Source organism: Eleutherodactylus coqui, chromosome 5 (genome assembly GCF_035609145.1).
Source record: "Eleutherodactylus coqui strain aEleCoq1 chromosome 5, aEleCoq1.hap1, whole genome shotgun sequence".
Lineage (NCBI taxonomy): Eukaryota > Metazoa > Chordata > Amphibia > Anura > Eleutherodactylidae > Eleutherodactylus > Eleutherodactylus coqui.
Window position 1 is genome coordinate 276986107 of NC_089841.1, and position 15767 is coordinate 277001873.

Below are 15767 nucleotides of genomic sequence, written 5' to 3' on the forward strand. Positions count from 1 at the left end.
GCTGAATTGATGCATGTGCCTCCATCCAGCGCTGCATGACAGAGGCAATGCTACAGGGGCAGAAGAGCTGCACTATATGGCAGCTAATGGAGATGTGAACACACCTCTGCAGACCGCAGCGCCCGACATCCCTATATAAAGGGAACGTTATGTACAAGCCTAATATACAGTACTTCAGACATCAGAATATTACTGTTTAGTGGGCCACTCCAGCAAAAGCACACTTCCATCCCGGCAGCCCTCAAACTGATTGCCTGTCACACTCTAAAGGTGTGTGTGTGTGTGTGTGTGTGTGTGTGTGTGTGTGTATATGTGTAATATAAATATATATACACACACACACACACACACACACACACACACACTGCTGTGCAGGCTCCTGTCTGATGCTCATCATGCACCATATAGATGCGGAAATTTGGCCTGACTTTCTTTCCCTATTCTACACCATCAATTCCATGATGCATCAGCACATTACTGCAGGTTTACAGCACAGTTACTAATATTCATCTACCTTCTGTCACCAGCAGGTATGTCCCATCACCCATCGCTTCACTCCATCTGAATGACTGCTCCGCCTTCCCTCTGCGCGGGGTATGTGCCATTGCTTCATACAAACTGAAGTGACGATTTGTTACCATATGTATCTGCCTCCCTCTGTCTCATCTTAGTGTTGCTGGCCCATTGTGTTTATTTAGGAGGGTAATAACCCCCCCATCATGTAACAAGCCGCTCCCAGCTGAAGTCCTGCAGCCAGAACTTTAAGACCTGTTCTATCCTCCATCATGCCTCGCCTGACGTGTCCAGAAACAAGTGTCTTATGCAGTCGAATGATGCAGTTTTACAGAGCAGGAGACGGGTAACATCCACAACTGGCCAAAGCCTGGAGGAAAATACTCCCCTCTGCACCGCTCTCCACCACTATCCTCTTTCAAGCCTTAGCACTTTCTTCCAGTGCCCGGCGCCAACACACTCCATCCACATCAGGCCCTCGCTGCTCTCCTCACCCAAGCACTTTTCAACTTCTTCCTCAGATGCCTCAATCCCCCCCCCCCCCCCATACCACCAAGAAACACCTCATCCACCAGCACAAATCCCCTAACCCCCTCTCACCCTGCTACTCCTTGCCGCAGGGGTCATATCCCCCAACCCAGGCCCTCCCCGTACTGCTCTCTACCAACATGCCCCCCCCCCGCCCCATTCAAATGCGCCCTATGGAACTCCCAATATGCATGCAACAAACTCCCAACTATCCATGACCTCTTCACCAAACACTTGACCCTGCTCGCCCTCACCGAAGCCTGGATACAGCGGTCCGATTCTACCTCCCCCGCGGCATTGTCCTATGATGGCCTGCAGTTCTCTCACACCCCCAGATTGGACGACAGGCGCGGTGGAGGAGTAGGCATCATCCTCTCGTCTAACTGTACCTTCCAGGTCATTCCCCCAGCTCGCTTGCTTACCTTCCAGTCCTTGGAAGTCCACACCCTGCGACTCTTCCGCCCACTGCCCCTGCGTGTCGTAGTTATTTACCGGCACCCAGGTCCCACCCGTCTGTTCCTAGACCACCTGGCTCCTGCACTTCCTATTCTGTGAAATCCCAACCCTCATCCTTGGTGATTTCAACATCCCTACTAACCACCCCAGCACATAATCTGCCTCCCGGCTTTTAACGCTTACCTCCTCCCTCGGACTATCACAAATCTCAGACTCCCCCACTCACAGAGATGGCAAAACTCTTGATTTAATCGGTACTGGTGTACCTTGACGCCACCGGACGTGAAGGGTAGAGCCTGGGTGACAGTGTGTTGACAGCCAGTACACGCCCCCGGCTGCAGGATCATTCCACAGTAGCTGAAGCAGCGCTGAGGAGTTACATGTACGGGTGCTGGGAGTCGTTATTGGTGGTCTGCTGCTGCTGTCCGACACAGGGAGGTTGCAGCCCCGCGGTGAGCCGCTGCTTGCAGGGAGACGCCGCTTTCACTGTCATGTGCAGGCGTCTCACTCCCCACACCGCTGTCCTGCACTAAGGAGTCAAGGGCTCCACACAGGAAGGGGCGACACAGGTAGCTTGGAGGGCAGCAGGGAGACGCCGACTGCTACAAGACGCTGCGGCCACTGTCCTGTGCAGGCGGCTGTGTGAGTGGGGGAAAGGGTGAGTGGGCGGGCCGGACAGCAGAGAACCGGCTGCCGGCACAGAGCACACAACCACCGCCCGTGAAGCACCACAGAGCCGGCGGCCGGGCAGGACGCAGCGAAAACCATCATAGCACCAGCGTGTGGATTGATTTGTGCCTTCCCTGCAGGGTTAGGGTGAGGGGAAGTTTACCTATTAGGCTTACATTATTACAGGCATCTATGCAAGTCTAACAGGTCAACTCTCCATCAGGCAACCCAGCATCTCCCCTGACCCTCCTATCGATCGCACCTCCAGTCCGTCCGCACCCAACAGTATGCCGAGACCATTCAGTCCTTCCAATCTCTCTCCTCCCCTGCCCTAACCTGGCAGCCAAACACTACCACACCACCCTCAGCCATGCCCTGGATGAAGCGGCACCGCCCATGACCCGTGCCGTCAACCATAGACCACGGCGACCTTGGCTCACTTCCCAAACGCGCTTCATCCGGCGGTGCTCTAGGTGCGCCGAGCGGCTGTGGAGAAAATCAAAGCTGCCCACAGACTTACTCCACTTCAAATTCATACCTAAAACTTATAATCATCCCTTCACCATGCCAAACAAGTTTATTTCACCTCCCTTGTCTCCTCACTATCCCACATCCCCAAATGACTGAGACCTTCCACTCCCTCCGCAGCCCTAAAGAACAGGCCCTGTGACAGACCTGACTGCTGGAGAACTAGCTGCCTATCTCAAAGAGAAAAAAAAGACATAATCCGAGGAGAAATCTCCAAAAACTGCACGGTTAGCCCCGATCCCAGTCTCCTCAGCACTGTACAGCACTTACTATCTACATTAGAACCAACGACAGAGGAACAAGTCTCCACGCTGCTGTCCGCTGCTCGCCCCATCACCTGCGCTAGAGACCCTCTCCCCTCTCACCTCCTGTGGACCCTCTCCCCAGCTCTCATTACTCACCACACCACAATCTGCAACCTCTCCCTAACCTCTGGCACTTTCCCCTCCTTATTTAAACACTCCATCATATCCCCTCTGCTTAAAAAAACAAGCCTGGACCCAACTGATGTTGCCAACTACCGACCCGTCTCAAACCTCCCCTTCATCTCCAAATTACTAGAACGCCCGGTCTACTCCCGCCTTACGCGCTTACTCTGACAACTCACTCTCCAGCCTGGTTTCCAGTCTCTACACTCGACCGAAACGGTCCTCACAGAAGTATCAAATGACCGGATGACGGCAAAGTCTAGAGGCGACTACTCCCTACTAATCCTCCTTGACCTGTCTGCTGCATTTGACACTGTCGACCATAATCTCCTTCTCACTATGCTCCGCTCTATTGGTCTAAAGGATACTGCTCTCTCCTGGTTCTCTTCCTACCTCTCTGACCGCTCTTTTAGTGTTTTCTTTGCTGGTTCTATCTCTGCTCCACTTCCTCTCGCTGTTGGGGTACCCCAGGGCTCGGTCCTTGGTCCCCTTCTTTTCTCTAGCTATACAGCCCCAATTGGACAAACCATCCACACATTTGGCCTCCAATACCATCTCTATGCTGACGACACCCAACTATACACCTCGTCTCGTGAGATCTCTGAACCATTCCTACAAAATATCACCGACTGTCTGTCCGCTGTCTCTAACACTATGTCCTCCCTTTTTCTCAAACTAAACCTCTCTAAAACTGACCTCCTTGTCTTTCCGCCTTCTAACCGACCTCCCCTCAACATCTCCATTCCAGTGTCTGGCACCATCATAACCCCCAGACAGCATGCCCGCTGACTCTGACCTCTTTTACACCCCTCACATCTAATTTCTGGCCCAGACATGCCACCTGCACCTCAGAAATATTGCTAAAATACGTCCGTTCCTAACCACGGACACGCTAAAGACGCTCGTGGTTGCCCTCATCCACTCCCGGCTTGACTACTGCAACTCGCTACTCATCGGCCTCCCCCGCACTAGACTCGCTCCGCTCCAATCCATACTAAATGCAGCAGCTAGACTCATTTTTCTATCCAGCCGTTACTCAGACGCCTCTGCACTATGCCAGTCACTGCATTGGCTGCCCATCCACTGCAGAACTAAATATAAACTCCTCTACCTCACCCACAAAGCTCTGCATGGCGCTGCACCACCATACATCGCCTCCCTACTATCAGTACACCACCCAGCCCGCTCACTCCGATCGGCTAACACCCTCAGACTAAACACCCCTGTAATACGAACCTCTCATGCTCGCCTACAGGACTTCACCAGAGCAGCACCCATCCTCTGGAACGCTCTACCCCAAGGCATCCCGACAATTCCCGATGCACGAAATTTCAGACGTGCCTTAAAAACGCACCTCTTCAGGGAAGCATACCAAATCTCCTGACCTAGTCCCTCGCCCCTCCCTATGGCTCCGCATACCTTCACCCTGCCTAACACATACGACCTCTACCCCTGCACCTCCTTACTGCCCCACCTCGTTTGCTTTCTAAATAACTGATTTCCACATAAAATCCCCTACTGCCTGTGTTCGCCATGCCTCACCTGCCCCCCCTTGTACCTTCTGTACCAAACTGAATGTACCTCACATGGTAATTGTATTGTTTGCATTTATCCCATGCTTGAAAGCGCTGCGGAATAAGTTGGCGCTATACAAATAAAGATTATTAATTACTACTTTTACCACCACTACTATTATCTGAGCAGCTAGAGCCGGTACCATCTCTGCCTGCTGGGAGGCCAGTGTAAATATCATTAACCTCCAATAGTTTCATCATAGAGGTAGCCCTGGTGACTGTAGTAGTGACTTTATGAGGGAGCACAGAGGCAGTTAGTTCTGGTCACAATGAAAGCACATAACCACCTGAAGAGAAGGACTCTAGCTGACACATACTGGGGGACTAGTTACAAATTTCCCATCCGAATAGCTATACAAAAGCCGGCTTCCTGCACAGGGCACGCCTAGAACACAGTCCCACAGAAGTCAACGAGTCCTCTTCGGACTACGGCTTCCTATTCTCCAATTTCTATAAACAGGGGTTATTGCTTGGAGATTTTTTTGTTTTTAAAAACTTGCTCACTGTGCAGTAATATCACGAAAGACGACATCCACCCCTCCAGACGACACGTCTACCCCTCCAGACGACACGTCTACCCCTCCAGACGACACGTCTACCCCTCCAGACGACACGTCTACCCCTCCAGACGACACGTCTACCCCTCCAGACGACACGTCTACCCCTCCAGACGACACGTCTACCCCTCCAGACGACACGTCTACCCCTCCAGACGACACGTCTACCCCTCCAGACGACACGTCTACCCCTCCAGACGACACGTCTACCCCTCCAGACGACACGTCTACCCCTCCAGACGACATCCACCCCTCCAGACGACATCCACCCCTCCAGACGACGTCTACCCCTCCAGACGACACGTCTACCCCTTCTCCACCGCAGTCATTCTGCATACTCAGTTTGTTGCAGGGAATCGAGACGACCTCACCAACACGGGTCACGTGCCACCGCAGCGAAACACCGGCTCCCTTCAGCCGGAGGTCAGTTGCATGGTCCCATGACCCGGGGTACGGACTCTGCGCTTTCCACAAGGAGGGCTTCTATGTTACTACTGCATGCAGGGCCAGTGTTCTGTCTAGATGAAGCATAATCTATTTCCTCGTAGTTTTAAAGAGTTGCTGTCAGTCAACTAATACTTGGCTATTTACGTTCGGCTGTTAAAACCCCGTCCAGACCAAGTGCCGCGCCGTGGGGCCGGGACGACCCGGAGCACTGCGGCTCTTCAGGCAACAGAGTATCCTCTGTGTTCATACACTGAATCAAACTTCATCTCTGCAAAAGCAAGGAAAGGTCAGGCCAACCTCAGCTTCTGGACAAACAATGGCGCTCTGTTATCAAGAGGGTCTAAAAGTCGGCCCTTCTTGCCCGCATCAACCTCGGCACAAGCTCCTTGTCTTAAACTGCTCTCAAAACTGGAAAGCTACGCTGTGATTGGCTGCCAGGACAGTCTTACCGCTTAGGCACCGGATAAACGAGGACCATTGTTTCCTTTCATTGTCAGCAATCAAAAGATAGTGAGATTGTATAAGCTTACATTGTAACCATTACACCGCGATGAGAGGGAACCAACGCTCCAACGGCTGCCCACCCCCAGTAGGGTACAGGCCAGCCAGCATTAAGCCGAGGGCACATGGGCATTATGGCATTCTGTTCTCCTGCTCCATCGTGGATTTGCAGCCAGGCATAGATGCGTCCCACAATGGAAACAATCAGCGCCGGCTGACTAGAATGGAGGCCGTTGGGCTATTGCTATGCCTCCCAGCAATCTCCTAGACACTAGCACTGCCTGCTGCGCTGCCTCATCGTTACTCAGACCGGCACTGCCGATGCCAGCGGCTCAGGCGGGGGCCAGAAGTGCCGCGTCCGTCCCCAGTCATAGGAGTCGCCTACCACATAGCCAGCTGAAAGGCAAAGTGCCGTCCCTCTCAGCGAGGCCGGGCTCACACGGGCGGATTCCAAGCTCACGCTTGCAGATACGAATTACACAAGCAGAGACAAATAAAAACCACCATCATGCTCTATTTTGCAGCGGACTCCTTTAACGACAATGGAGGTGGCCACAATTAGCTTGGCGTATGGGCTGCAGGTACTAGCATCAGCGATAGCGTCGGGAATACAAATGTGCTGCGCATGACCGACGTTGAACTGCCGCGGTCATCCGCAATACGCAGGGTAGCCGGCCGGGCTCATGGCTGCATTCTGTGCGGCCCCCCGGGACAGTTATTCAGTTTCAGTCCTTGAAATACACTGCAGTTTGACGGAACGAAACGGTGCATCTTCACTGCGGACTGCGGGGTTTTGGCGCGCACTCATTGCGCTTTTTCTCAGACAAGGCGGTCCTATTGATGTCACGTGTAGTCGCTGCGCAGCGACCAATCCCACTGACTTCAATGGGCTGTTTGTCTGCAATACGAACACAAATAGGGCACACCGATTCTGACAAGCACGCCCGACGTCCCCGATGACCAGCAGTGGGGCTTCAGCCTTCCCCATTAAGTTCACCCGGAGGCATGAGGCAGAATAGCTCAATAAGGTTGAAGACACGACCGCTGATGGCCAAAGGAACAATCCATACTGCTGAAGCGAGGGCCACGCCAGAACCAACGGAGTCACGGAATTAGGAGTCTAGGAGGATTCGGAGAATCTCCCCGCAAGTAGAAAGGCTGTTTTTCTGAACTCCCAAAAGGACGCAGAGGAACAGAAACCCAAATGGTCCCCAGCCGACACTTTAGGGGCTCCGCTTCCATCTGAATACAGTTTCCAGCAATTCAAATGGAACCCGAGATAGAAAAAAAGGGTTTTGCCAAAAAAGAAAAGGATCGCAGTGGCAACGGTCTGCCTGTAACCTGCAGAGCTTACATTCCATGGGGGAGGGGGGGCTCTTGTGGGGTATTTACACTTCCCAATCCACTGGAACCATTAAGGGTATTTGGACCCCTACAAGTAGTGCATGGATTTGAGACTGCTGCAGACAAGTGAGGTTGGCTTCACCTCCACTGGGGATTCCACTTTCCTGATTTGTATGGGAAACAGTAAAGGGGAACCCCTGCAGCTGAAAGGCTCCATCTCTGGACAGAACAGCGCCGGACCCCACTGACTATAATGGGGTCCACCCCACTGCCAGGCTTCGAGATGGGATAAGTGGCTCTGCATGCAACACTTATTCTTGCAGTGTTTTGAGCTGGGGCGTGCCGCGGGCCCTCCGGGCCGGGGGGCGTGCCGCGGGCCCTCCGGGCCGGGGGGCGTGCCGCGGGCCCTCCGGGCCGGGGGGCGTGCCGCGGGCCCTCCGGGCCGGGGGGCGTGCCGCGGGCCCTCCGGGCCGGGGGGCGTGCCGCGGGCCCTCCGGGCCGGGGGGCGTGCCGCGGGCCCTCCGGGCCGGGGGGCGTGCCGCGGGCCCTCCGGGCCGGGGGGCGTGCCGCGGGCCCTCCGGGCCGGGGGGCGTGCCGCGGGCCCTCCGGGCCGGGGGGCGTGCCGCGGGCCCTCCGGGCCGGGGGGCGTGCCGCGGGCCCTCCGGGCCGGGGGGCGTGCCGCGGGCCCTCCGGGCCGGGGGGCGTGCCGCGGGCCCTCCGGGCCGGGGGGCGTGCCGCGGGCCCTCCGGGCCGGGGGGCGTGCCGCGGGCCCTCCGGGCCGGGGGGCGTGCCGCGGGCCCTCCGGGCCGGGGGGCGTGCCGCGGGCCCTCCGGGCCGGGGGGCGTGCCGCGGGCCCTCCGGGCCGGGGGGCGTGCCGCGGGCCCTCCGGGCCGGGGGGCGTGCCGCGGGCCCTCCGGGCCGGGGGGCGTGCCGCGGGCCCTCCGGGCCGGGGGGCGTGCCGCGGGCCCTCCGGGCCGGGGGGCGTGCCGCGGGCCCTCCGGGCCGGGGGGCGTGCCGCGGGCCCTCCGGGCCGGGGGGCGTGCCGCGGGCCCTCCGGGCCGGGGGGCGTGCCGCGGGCCCTCCGGGCCGGGGGGCGTGCCGCGGGCCCTCCGGGCCGGGGGGCGTGCCGCGGGCCCTCCGGGCCGGGGCTTCTGACAGATATGAAATACACATTTCACAGAGTAATCAATAGTCGCTGATAATGATGATCACTTCAAGAGTAAATGCTAATGGCAATCTAAGTGTATAAAGAGATAAGCCCCAATGTGTCGGCTGTCCTGGCAGACGCTGCGGATGTCACCTTTTGCATCCAGAGGGTAAGATCAGGGCTACATGAGGACTCCAGCTGAACTCCAGGGTGTCAATGGCAGTGCGATGTCGCAGCGATACACCGCAATCTTACGTCACGTAACGAGACTGAAAACCTGCAGCATAATGATGTGAATTTAAAGCAACGCTCCGATCCTGGACAAGGAAAGATGGCCGCACCACGTCTGATTAGTATGCATTGGCCAATGCTGTGCACATAGGCAACACTGGTCAATCAAATCCGTCTTACACCAATGCACAAGACTGGCGGGTCGCTTTATGTCACCCGCCAATACAATACGGATGCTTCAGTGGCCGCCAACTGGCCTTTGTGTCTAGACTGCCAGCAATAGAGTCCACCGCAGCCAAACAGTGGCGTCGGCAGTCACGCACCTTACACACTGAATCACCAAGGCTTGTTTGGTTCTTTGATACACCATATAACCCGAGAACCCCCAAATATAACAGTTTACGCTAAAATCAGGGGCACTCCTCAGAAAGTATACAGCATTACATTAAAAAGCACGAGGAGTTTCACCCGAGGGCCAATGTCCATGGGCCTTTGAATGGCAGAATCCGCGCAGGTATTGCAGGGCACCCGTGCGGACCATCTGCAATTTCAGCTACCCATAGGGAGACACGGGCGGCCGCAGCTGAACTGCAGACCATTTGCTCTGGAAAACAAGTTGCAGCACGCTGCATTTTGCTGCGGTTCCTGTACGGACGGCTTATATTTAAAACAATGGAAGCCGTCGGAGTCGCGGCCCGTTCACAATTGGATTACAGACGGGTCGCAGATTCTACTGCACATGTGCGCCGTCTGGTGCATCCGCAGGTAAGCAGGGTCCTCGGCTGCGGGCAGGGTGGCATCCCACTGCGGGCTCCCAAATGTGGTATCCGACCCGCCAGGGGACATGAAGCCTAATAGGAATCAAGAGCAGAAAGAATACATGACCTTAATTACCAACGAACATCCTCCCTGCGCAGACAGAAAACGGACTTCTGTACGAATAGCAAATCCAGAAGGAATCTCGGCGGTCAGATTGGATACAAATCCATCAGCAGAAACAAGACAGACTGCAGCAAGGAAACGTGATGCTGCCTTCACATCTGCGGCAGGGATCAGGGAATCCCCTGTCTGAACGGATCCGTCTTATGATGGGACCCAACAGCTCCGAATGCCTGAGGGGTCCGTTCGGTATCCACTCAGCTGTCTAGCATTTTACCGGAAGACTAAGCGGTGCAGCGCTATTTCTTCTAGAACTTTGTGCCGATTCTGCGACGGAACCTCCGACCGCTGGTTCCAGTGCGGCTGTGCCGGCGGCCTTACTGACCTACCCATACTACTGAAGAGTTATGGAGCGCAGCGGCAGGATAGTCTATACTACTGAGAAGAGGCCGCGTACGTCTAACCGCAGGGAGAGATCGATCACATTGCGCTGTGGCCTCATCAAGGCGCAGCGACCAAGATAAGGAGATGTAGGCGACCCCGAGCAGCATTAGGGGACAGACCTGCACGGCCCGGGCTTTCTGTAGCAGTTATGTTGTTGCACTTTGGACTTCAGTTACAGGTTTTTTGCTACTTTGGGAGGATGTTGATGGATTTAATCCGGCTTTGGTCTTCTGCCGTGTATCCCAGCTCGTATTGATCATCTGGATTCATGTTTGATGATGCTATTCGCACACCGCGAGGTTTCTGTGCGCGGCTCGGTCTACTCCACGAGGAGGTTTGTATATCATCAGGGTCATTATTATTTCTGCTGCTGCTTTTCCCACTTTTTGGGTTGATTCCTTGTGTTTTTGGTGTATTGTAGCAATAAACGTGCTTTTTACGATTAGTACACTCGGGCTTTTTGGCGCCGCGTTCTATGTATTTGAAGCACACTTGTTTAAGAGTAATGTTAGGATACTTCTGGGTGTATTACTATCCAACGCCAGCGGAATGGCGCGGCTTCGCACGGTCTGTGTTGTGTAACGGTTTGTTGCTTGTGCGGCCATAAACCTCACTTGCTACAAATATGAAGCCCACATTCTTATACACCAAATTAGGAACAAAGGCAGATCTGGCGCGTCGGAAGGTTATGGGCCCGCTCCAGCGCATCCTCTATACTGACCGTAGAGGGATTTTTAGGTTTTGCTACTTTTGCACAATAACCCCCTCCCCCCTCCCCCCCCCCATATTTCAATAATTCAATCTACATAGTTGCGTTCTGAGATTCAGAGCCACTGAACATTTTTTTGGCGCTGCGGCTCTGTGCAGAGCTGTGGTCTTTATGGTAGCGGTCTGTTTGCCTTCTATGGCCCCCGGCGGACATTCTGCGCTGGAGTGCCCACACGATGCATTAGATAACACAATCCTAGACAGACGTGATTTGTCCATGTGAAATCACACACGGAAAACAAGTCGCAGCATGTTCTACTGTGCGGGGCTCGCAGAGGGCCACACCAAAATGTCAGCAGTGCCGGGCCGGCTCCGCACATCAGAGCCAGAGCCGCGGGAGCAGGTAAGACCCGCGCTGGGCCCTGCAGGGCCACAGGTAGGATCCCGCCGCGAGAATGCAGGCGGCCTATCGTGGTTGGGGGGGGGGGGGGGGGGGGGGGGGGAATTCTTTTTAATGCGTTTACCCTGTGTAATAAAGGACCAAAAAGGGGCATTGTGTGGGTCGTTGTGATCGCGGTCATGTGGGGGGGTTGGGGGTCCCTTTGGTATTTTATCCTTTAAAAAAGGCTTTTTAAGGGGAAAAAGAATTTAACTAGATTTTCTTTTAAATTAAACTTTATTGAACTTATTTTGAGACTATATTGATTCCCTCGAGGAGACTTGAAGATGTGATCGCTAGGATAGTACACAGCGCATTTCACTAACCCCATTAGACTCTGCGCGAGCCTCCACAGCGGGCGAGCCCCCCCACAGCCGGCGGCCATGCCAACATGCCATGTACTTGTGCTTCTTCCTTCACACTTGTAGAAACGAGCTGTGATTTCCACGGGCACAGGAACAATCGCAGCATGCTTAGAGTCAGTGGAAGCCATCCGGCACACAGCCCATGCGCAAAAGACATTGCGGTTAGGGCCCAAGCTCCCGCAGCTTCGCCCAGCAACGGCACGGAAAAGTCTAAATATTTGGAAAAAAAAGAAACAATCTGTACTGCGCATGACTGACGGCGACCGTCCGCAGTACACCAGAAGCCGGCCGGTGTTAGAGCAGAATTTGCTGTAGGCATGCGGGATCCAGCTCTGCCGTGTGCAGCCGCCTTACAGGGCAGACATGGAGGTCTGGGTCAGGCTTCTGGCTGCCATGGGAACCCACTGACACCTTACAATCGCACTTCAGGATGCCGATGGGTGACAGAAGGAGCCCCCTCCCCTGTCTGTAGCATGTAAGGGGTTAACTGCCAGGATCTGGGGTTTCTCCGTTCCTGGCGGTTAGAGCAGGAGCCCCGCTGTCAGCAGTCAGACAAGCTTCCGCCTTAAAAAGGTGTACATGCAGGTTTAAAGTGAGGTCAGTGAAAAGGCGTATAGTGCGCACCAAGACATATAAACAGAAGTGACCAGTATGAGGCCGGCGCCAGAGATGCCAACTATCATCTACCCGACACAAAGTAACGATATATCCACTGAAATACATTCTGCACGGCTGACCTTGTGGCTGAAAGAGGTACTGCGCCCCCTGGATGCGTTCTATGCCAGTCTAGTCTCATCCGCCGTAGGGGCACAGATACAGGGGGGCGTGCCGCGGTGCTGGAGACCTTTCTATAATATCCTCCAGCGGGACACAGCGGCCGACATAATTACGCCATCTTGGGTCACACCCACTGTCACAGCTGACAGTTACCTACAGCAGTTCTTTCTATACAACCGGATAGACCGGTTGTATCCGTCCGCCTGCGACCGTTCAGCAGGTTGTCGTGTATGCCATATCTGCCGTGAGGGTTACACTACTGATCCTTCGTCTGCAGAGCGCCAGCAGGTCACGTCCACGCTCACACACCGCCAGCTCAGGCCGAGGCCGCTCTCACACACCGGCGCCGGCGGTCAGCTCAGCCCGAGGCCGCTCCCACACGCCGGCGGTCAGCTCAGCCCGAGGCCGCTCCCACACGCCGGCGGTCAGCTCAGCCCGAGGCCGCTCCCACACGCCGGCGGTCAGCTCAGCCCGAGGCCGCTCCCACACGCCGGCGGTCAGCTCAGCCCGAGGCCGCTCCCACACGCCGGCGGTCAGCTCAGCCCGAGGCCGCTCCCACACGCCGGCGGCCAGCTCAGCCCGAGGCCGCTCTCACACGCCGGCGGCCAGCTCAGCCCGAGGCCGCTCTCACACGCCGGCGGCCAGCTCAGCCCGAGGCCGCTCTCACACGCCGGCGGTCAGCTCAGCCCGAGGCCGCTCTCACACGCCGGCGGTCAGCTCAGCCCGAGGCCGCTCTCACACGCCGGCGGTCAGCTCAGCCCGAGGCCGCTCTCACACACCGGCGCCGGCGGTCAGCTCAGCCCGAGGCCGCTCTCACACACCGGCGCCGGCGGTCAGCTCAGCCCGAGGCCGCTCTCACACACCGGCGCCGGCGGTCAGCTCAGCCCGAGGCCGCTCTCACACACCGGCGCCGGCGGTCAGCTCAGCCCGAGGCCGCTCTCACACACCGGCGCCGGCGGTCAGCTCAGCCCGAGGCCGCTCTCACACACCGGCGCCGGCGGTCAGCTCAGCCCGAGGCCGCTCTCACACACCGGCGTCGGGGTCAGCTCAGCCCGAGGCCGCTCTCACACACCGGCGTCGGGGTCAGCTCAGCCCGAGGCCGCTCTCACACACCGGCGTCGGGGTCAGCTCAGCCCGAGGCCGCTCTCACACACCGGCGTCGGGGTCAGCTCAGCCCGAGGCCGCTCTCACACACCGGCGTCGGGGTCAGCTCAGCCCGAGGCCGCTCTCACACACCGGCGTCGGGGTCAGCTCAGCCCGAGGCCGCTCTCACACACCGGCGTCGGGGTCAGCTCAGCCCGAGGCCGCTCTCACACACCGGCGTCGGGGTCAGCTCAGCCCGAGGCCGCTCTCACACACCGGCGTCGGGGTCAGCTCAGCCCGAGGCCGCTCTCACACACCGGCGTCGGGGTCAGCTCAGCCCGAGGCCGCTCTCACACACCGGCGTCGGGGTCAGCTCAGCCCGAGGCCGCTCTCACACACCGGCGTCGGGGTCAGCTCAGCCCGAGGCCGCTCTCACACACCGGCGTCGGGGTCAGCTCAGCCCGAGGCCGCTCTCACACACCGGCGTCGGGGTCAGCTCAGCCCGAGGCCGCTCTCACACACCGGCGTCGGGGTCAGCTCAGCCCGAGGCCGCTCTCACACACCGGCGTCGGGGTCAGCTCAGCCCGAGGCCGCTCTCACACACCGGCGTCGGGGTCAGCTCAGCCCGAGGCCGCTCTCACACACCGGCGTCGGGGTCAGTTCAGCCCGAGGCCGCTCTCACACACCGGCGTCGGGGTCAGTTCAGCCCGAGGCCGCTCTCACACACCGGCGTCGGGGTCAGTTCAGCCCGAGGCCGCTCTCACACACCGGCGTCGGGGTCAGTTCAGCCCGAGGCCGCTCTCACACACCGGCGTCGGGGTCAGTTCAGCCCGAGGCCGCTCTCACACATGCAGCAGAGAGGCGGAAGCCCCGAACTGACCCCCAACGCGGCGGCCTAAAAGATGCCATACTGTCAAGCCCCAGGCGACACTTCTCTGGACGCACACGTTACGGTAACACGGACGCAGTGGGGGCGGTACTCACCGGCACGTGTAACTAAGATTCCTGCGAATGCTCCTTTTAAAGAAGCTCTTGCATCCCTCGCAGGTGAAGACGCCATAATGCTTGCCGCTGGACTTGTCGCCGCACACCACACAGTCCACCTGGATCCCGGGCCGCTCCTCGTCCCCCTGCTCAGGGTCACTCATCCCTCCGGGCGGGGACGCCTCGTCCTCCTCCGAGTTCCTGGGGTATCCTTTCCCCATCCCATTAGTGTCCCCATTGGGATCTCCCCAGCCGCCGGACACCATGGCCATAACCGCGCCAGAGACAACGCCAGCCACACCGAGTCCAGAAGGTGGCCGAAGGGTCTAAGCGGCTCGGAGCATCATGTGTGGAAACCGTCAGCAAGGAGGAGAGCAGCGCCGGCGGCCGGGGGGAGTAGTGCCGGCGGTCAGCCTGGAGGTGGCAGCACTGCCCCTCTGCTCTGCCCGGGCTGGAGGAACAGGACAGACCGGTTGAGGGGGCGCTAACAGCCGGAGTGGCCGGCGGAGGTCTGCAGCTGACAGCCGGCTGTGCAGAAGTTTGCCCGCGGCCGTCAGCCCGTTGCACGGAAGGTCCTGAGTGCGCGGAGGGGGGGGCGCGGTGTAGCCCGGATGTGCCGGACCGTGCGGCGGACTACAAGGCGCGTGTGTGCCGGACCGCCGTGCTGCAGACGGGCATGTAGGAGAGGGTGGAGGGACCGGGAGTGCGGGAGGCCCCCTGCGGGGTGCAGTTACCCGGCGAAGCCCCTCTCTGAACGCCCCATGCCCAGTGCCCGGTCCGGAGTGCGGCCGACGGGAGCGTGGAGGGCGGAGAGCGGCCGTCCCTCCTACCATGTGACAGCCGGGGCGGGGCTAGAGGAGGCGGGGCTGAGCGGCGGAGGAGGAGCTGCTGTGCGCGGGTCACCTCCCGCCGGCTGCTGCTGAGAGGCAAACTGTGGCGCTATCGAGATCTGAGCGCAGAAACCAGTGCAGACATGGCGTCAGGCAGTCGGGCAGCAGAACTGGGGGACCCCGCAGCAGGCTTACGGCTACCTGCTCGGGGCTCGTTCACACCTGCGGCTCAGTAGACGCTGTCCTCTCCGTGGCTTACGGCTGCCTGTTCGGGGCTCGTTCACACCAGCGGCTCAGTAGACGCTGTCCTCTCCGTGGCTTACGGCTGCCTGCTC

General features: G+C 58.0%; 1 protein-coding gene across 2 annotated transcripts in view; it reads right to left on the minus strand.

Annotated features, from left to right (window-relative positions):
* The window catches only part of NR2F6 (nuclear receptor subfamily 2 group F member 6), a 36235-nt gene extending 20812 nt beyond the window's left edge, over nt 1–15423 (minus strand). Inside the window, exon 1 of one of the 2 annotated variants that reach the window (XM_066604777.1) lies at nt 14603–15423. In XM_066604777.1, the coding sequence (XP_066460874.1) occupies nt 14603–14874 (272 nt within the window). In that variant the 5' untranslated portion in view covers nt 14875–15423. Of the gene's footprint in view, nt 1–12495; nt 12575–14602 lie in introns of those variants that run through there. The other variant, XM_066604778.1, reaches the window with a different exon arrangement.
* Between the last annotated feature and the right edge of the window lie 344 nt (nt 15424–15767).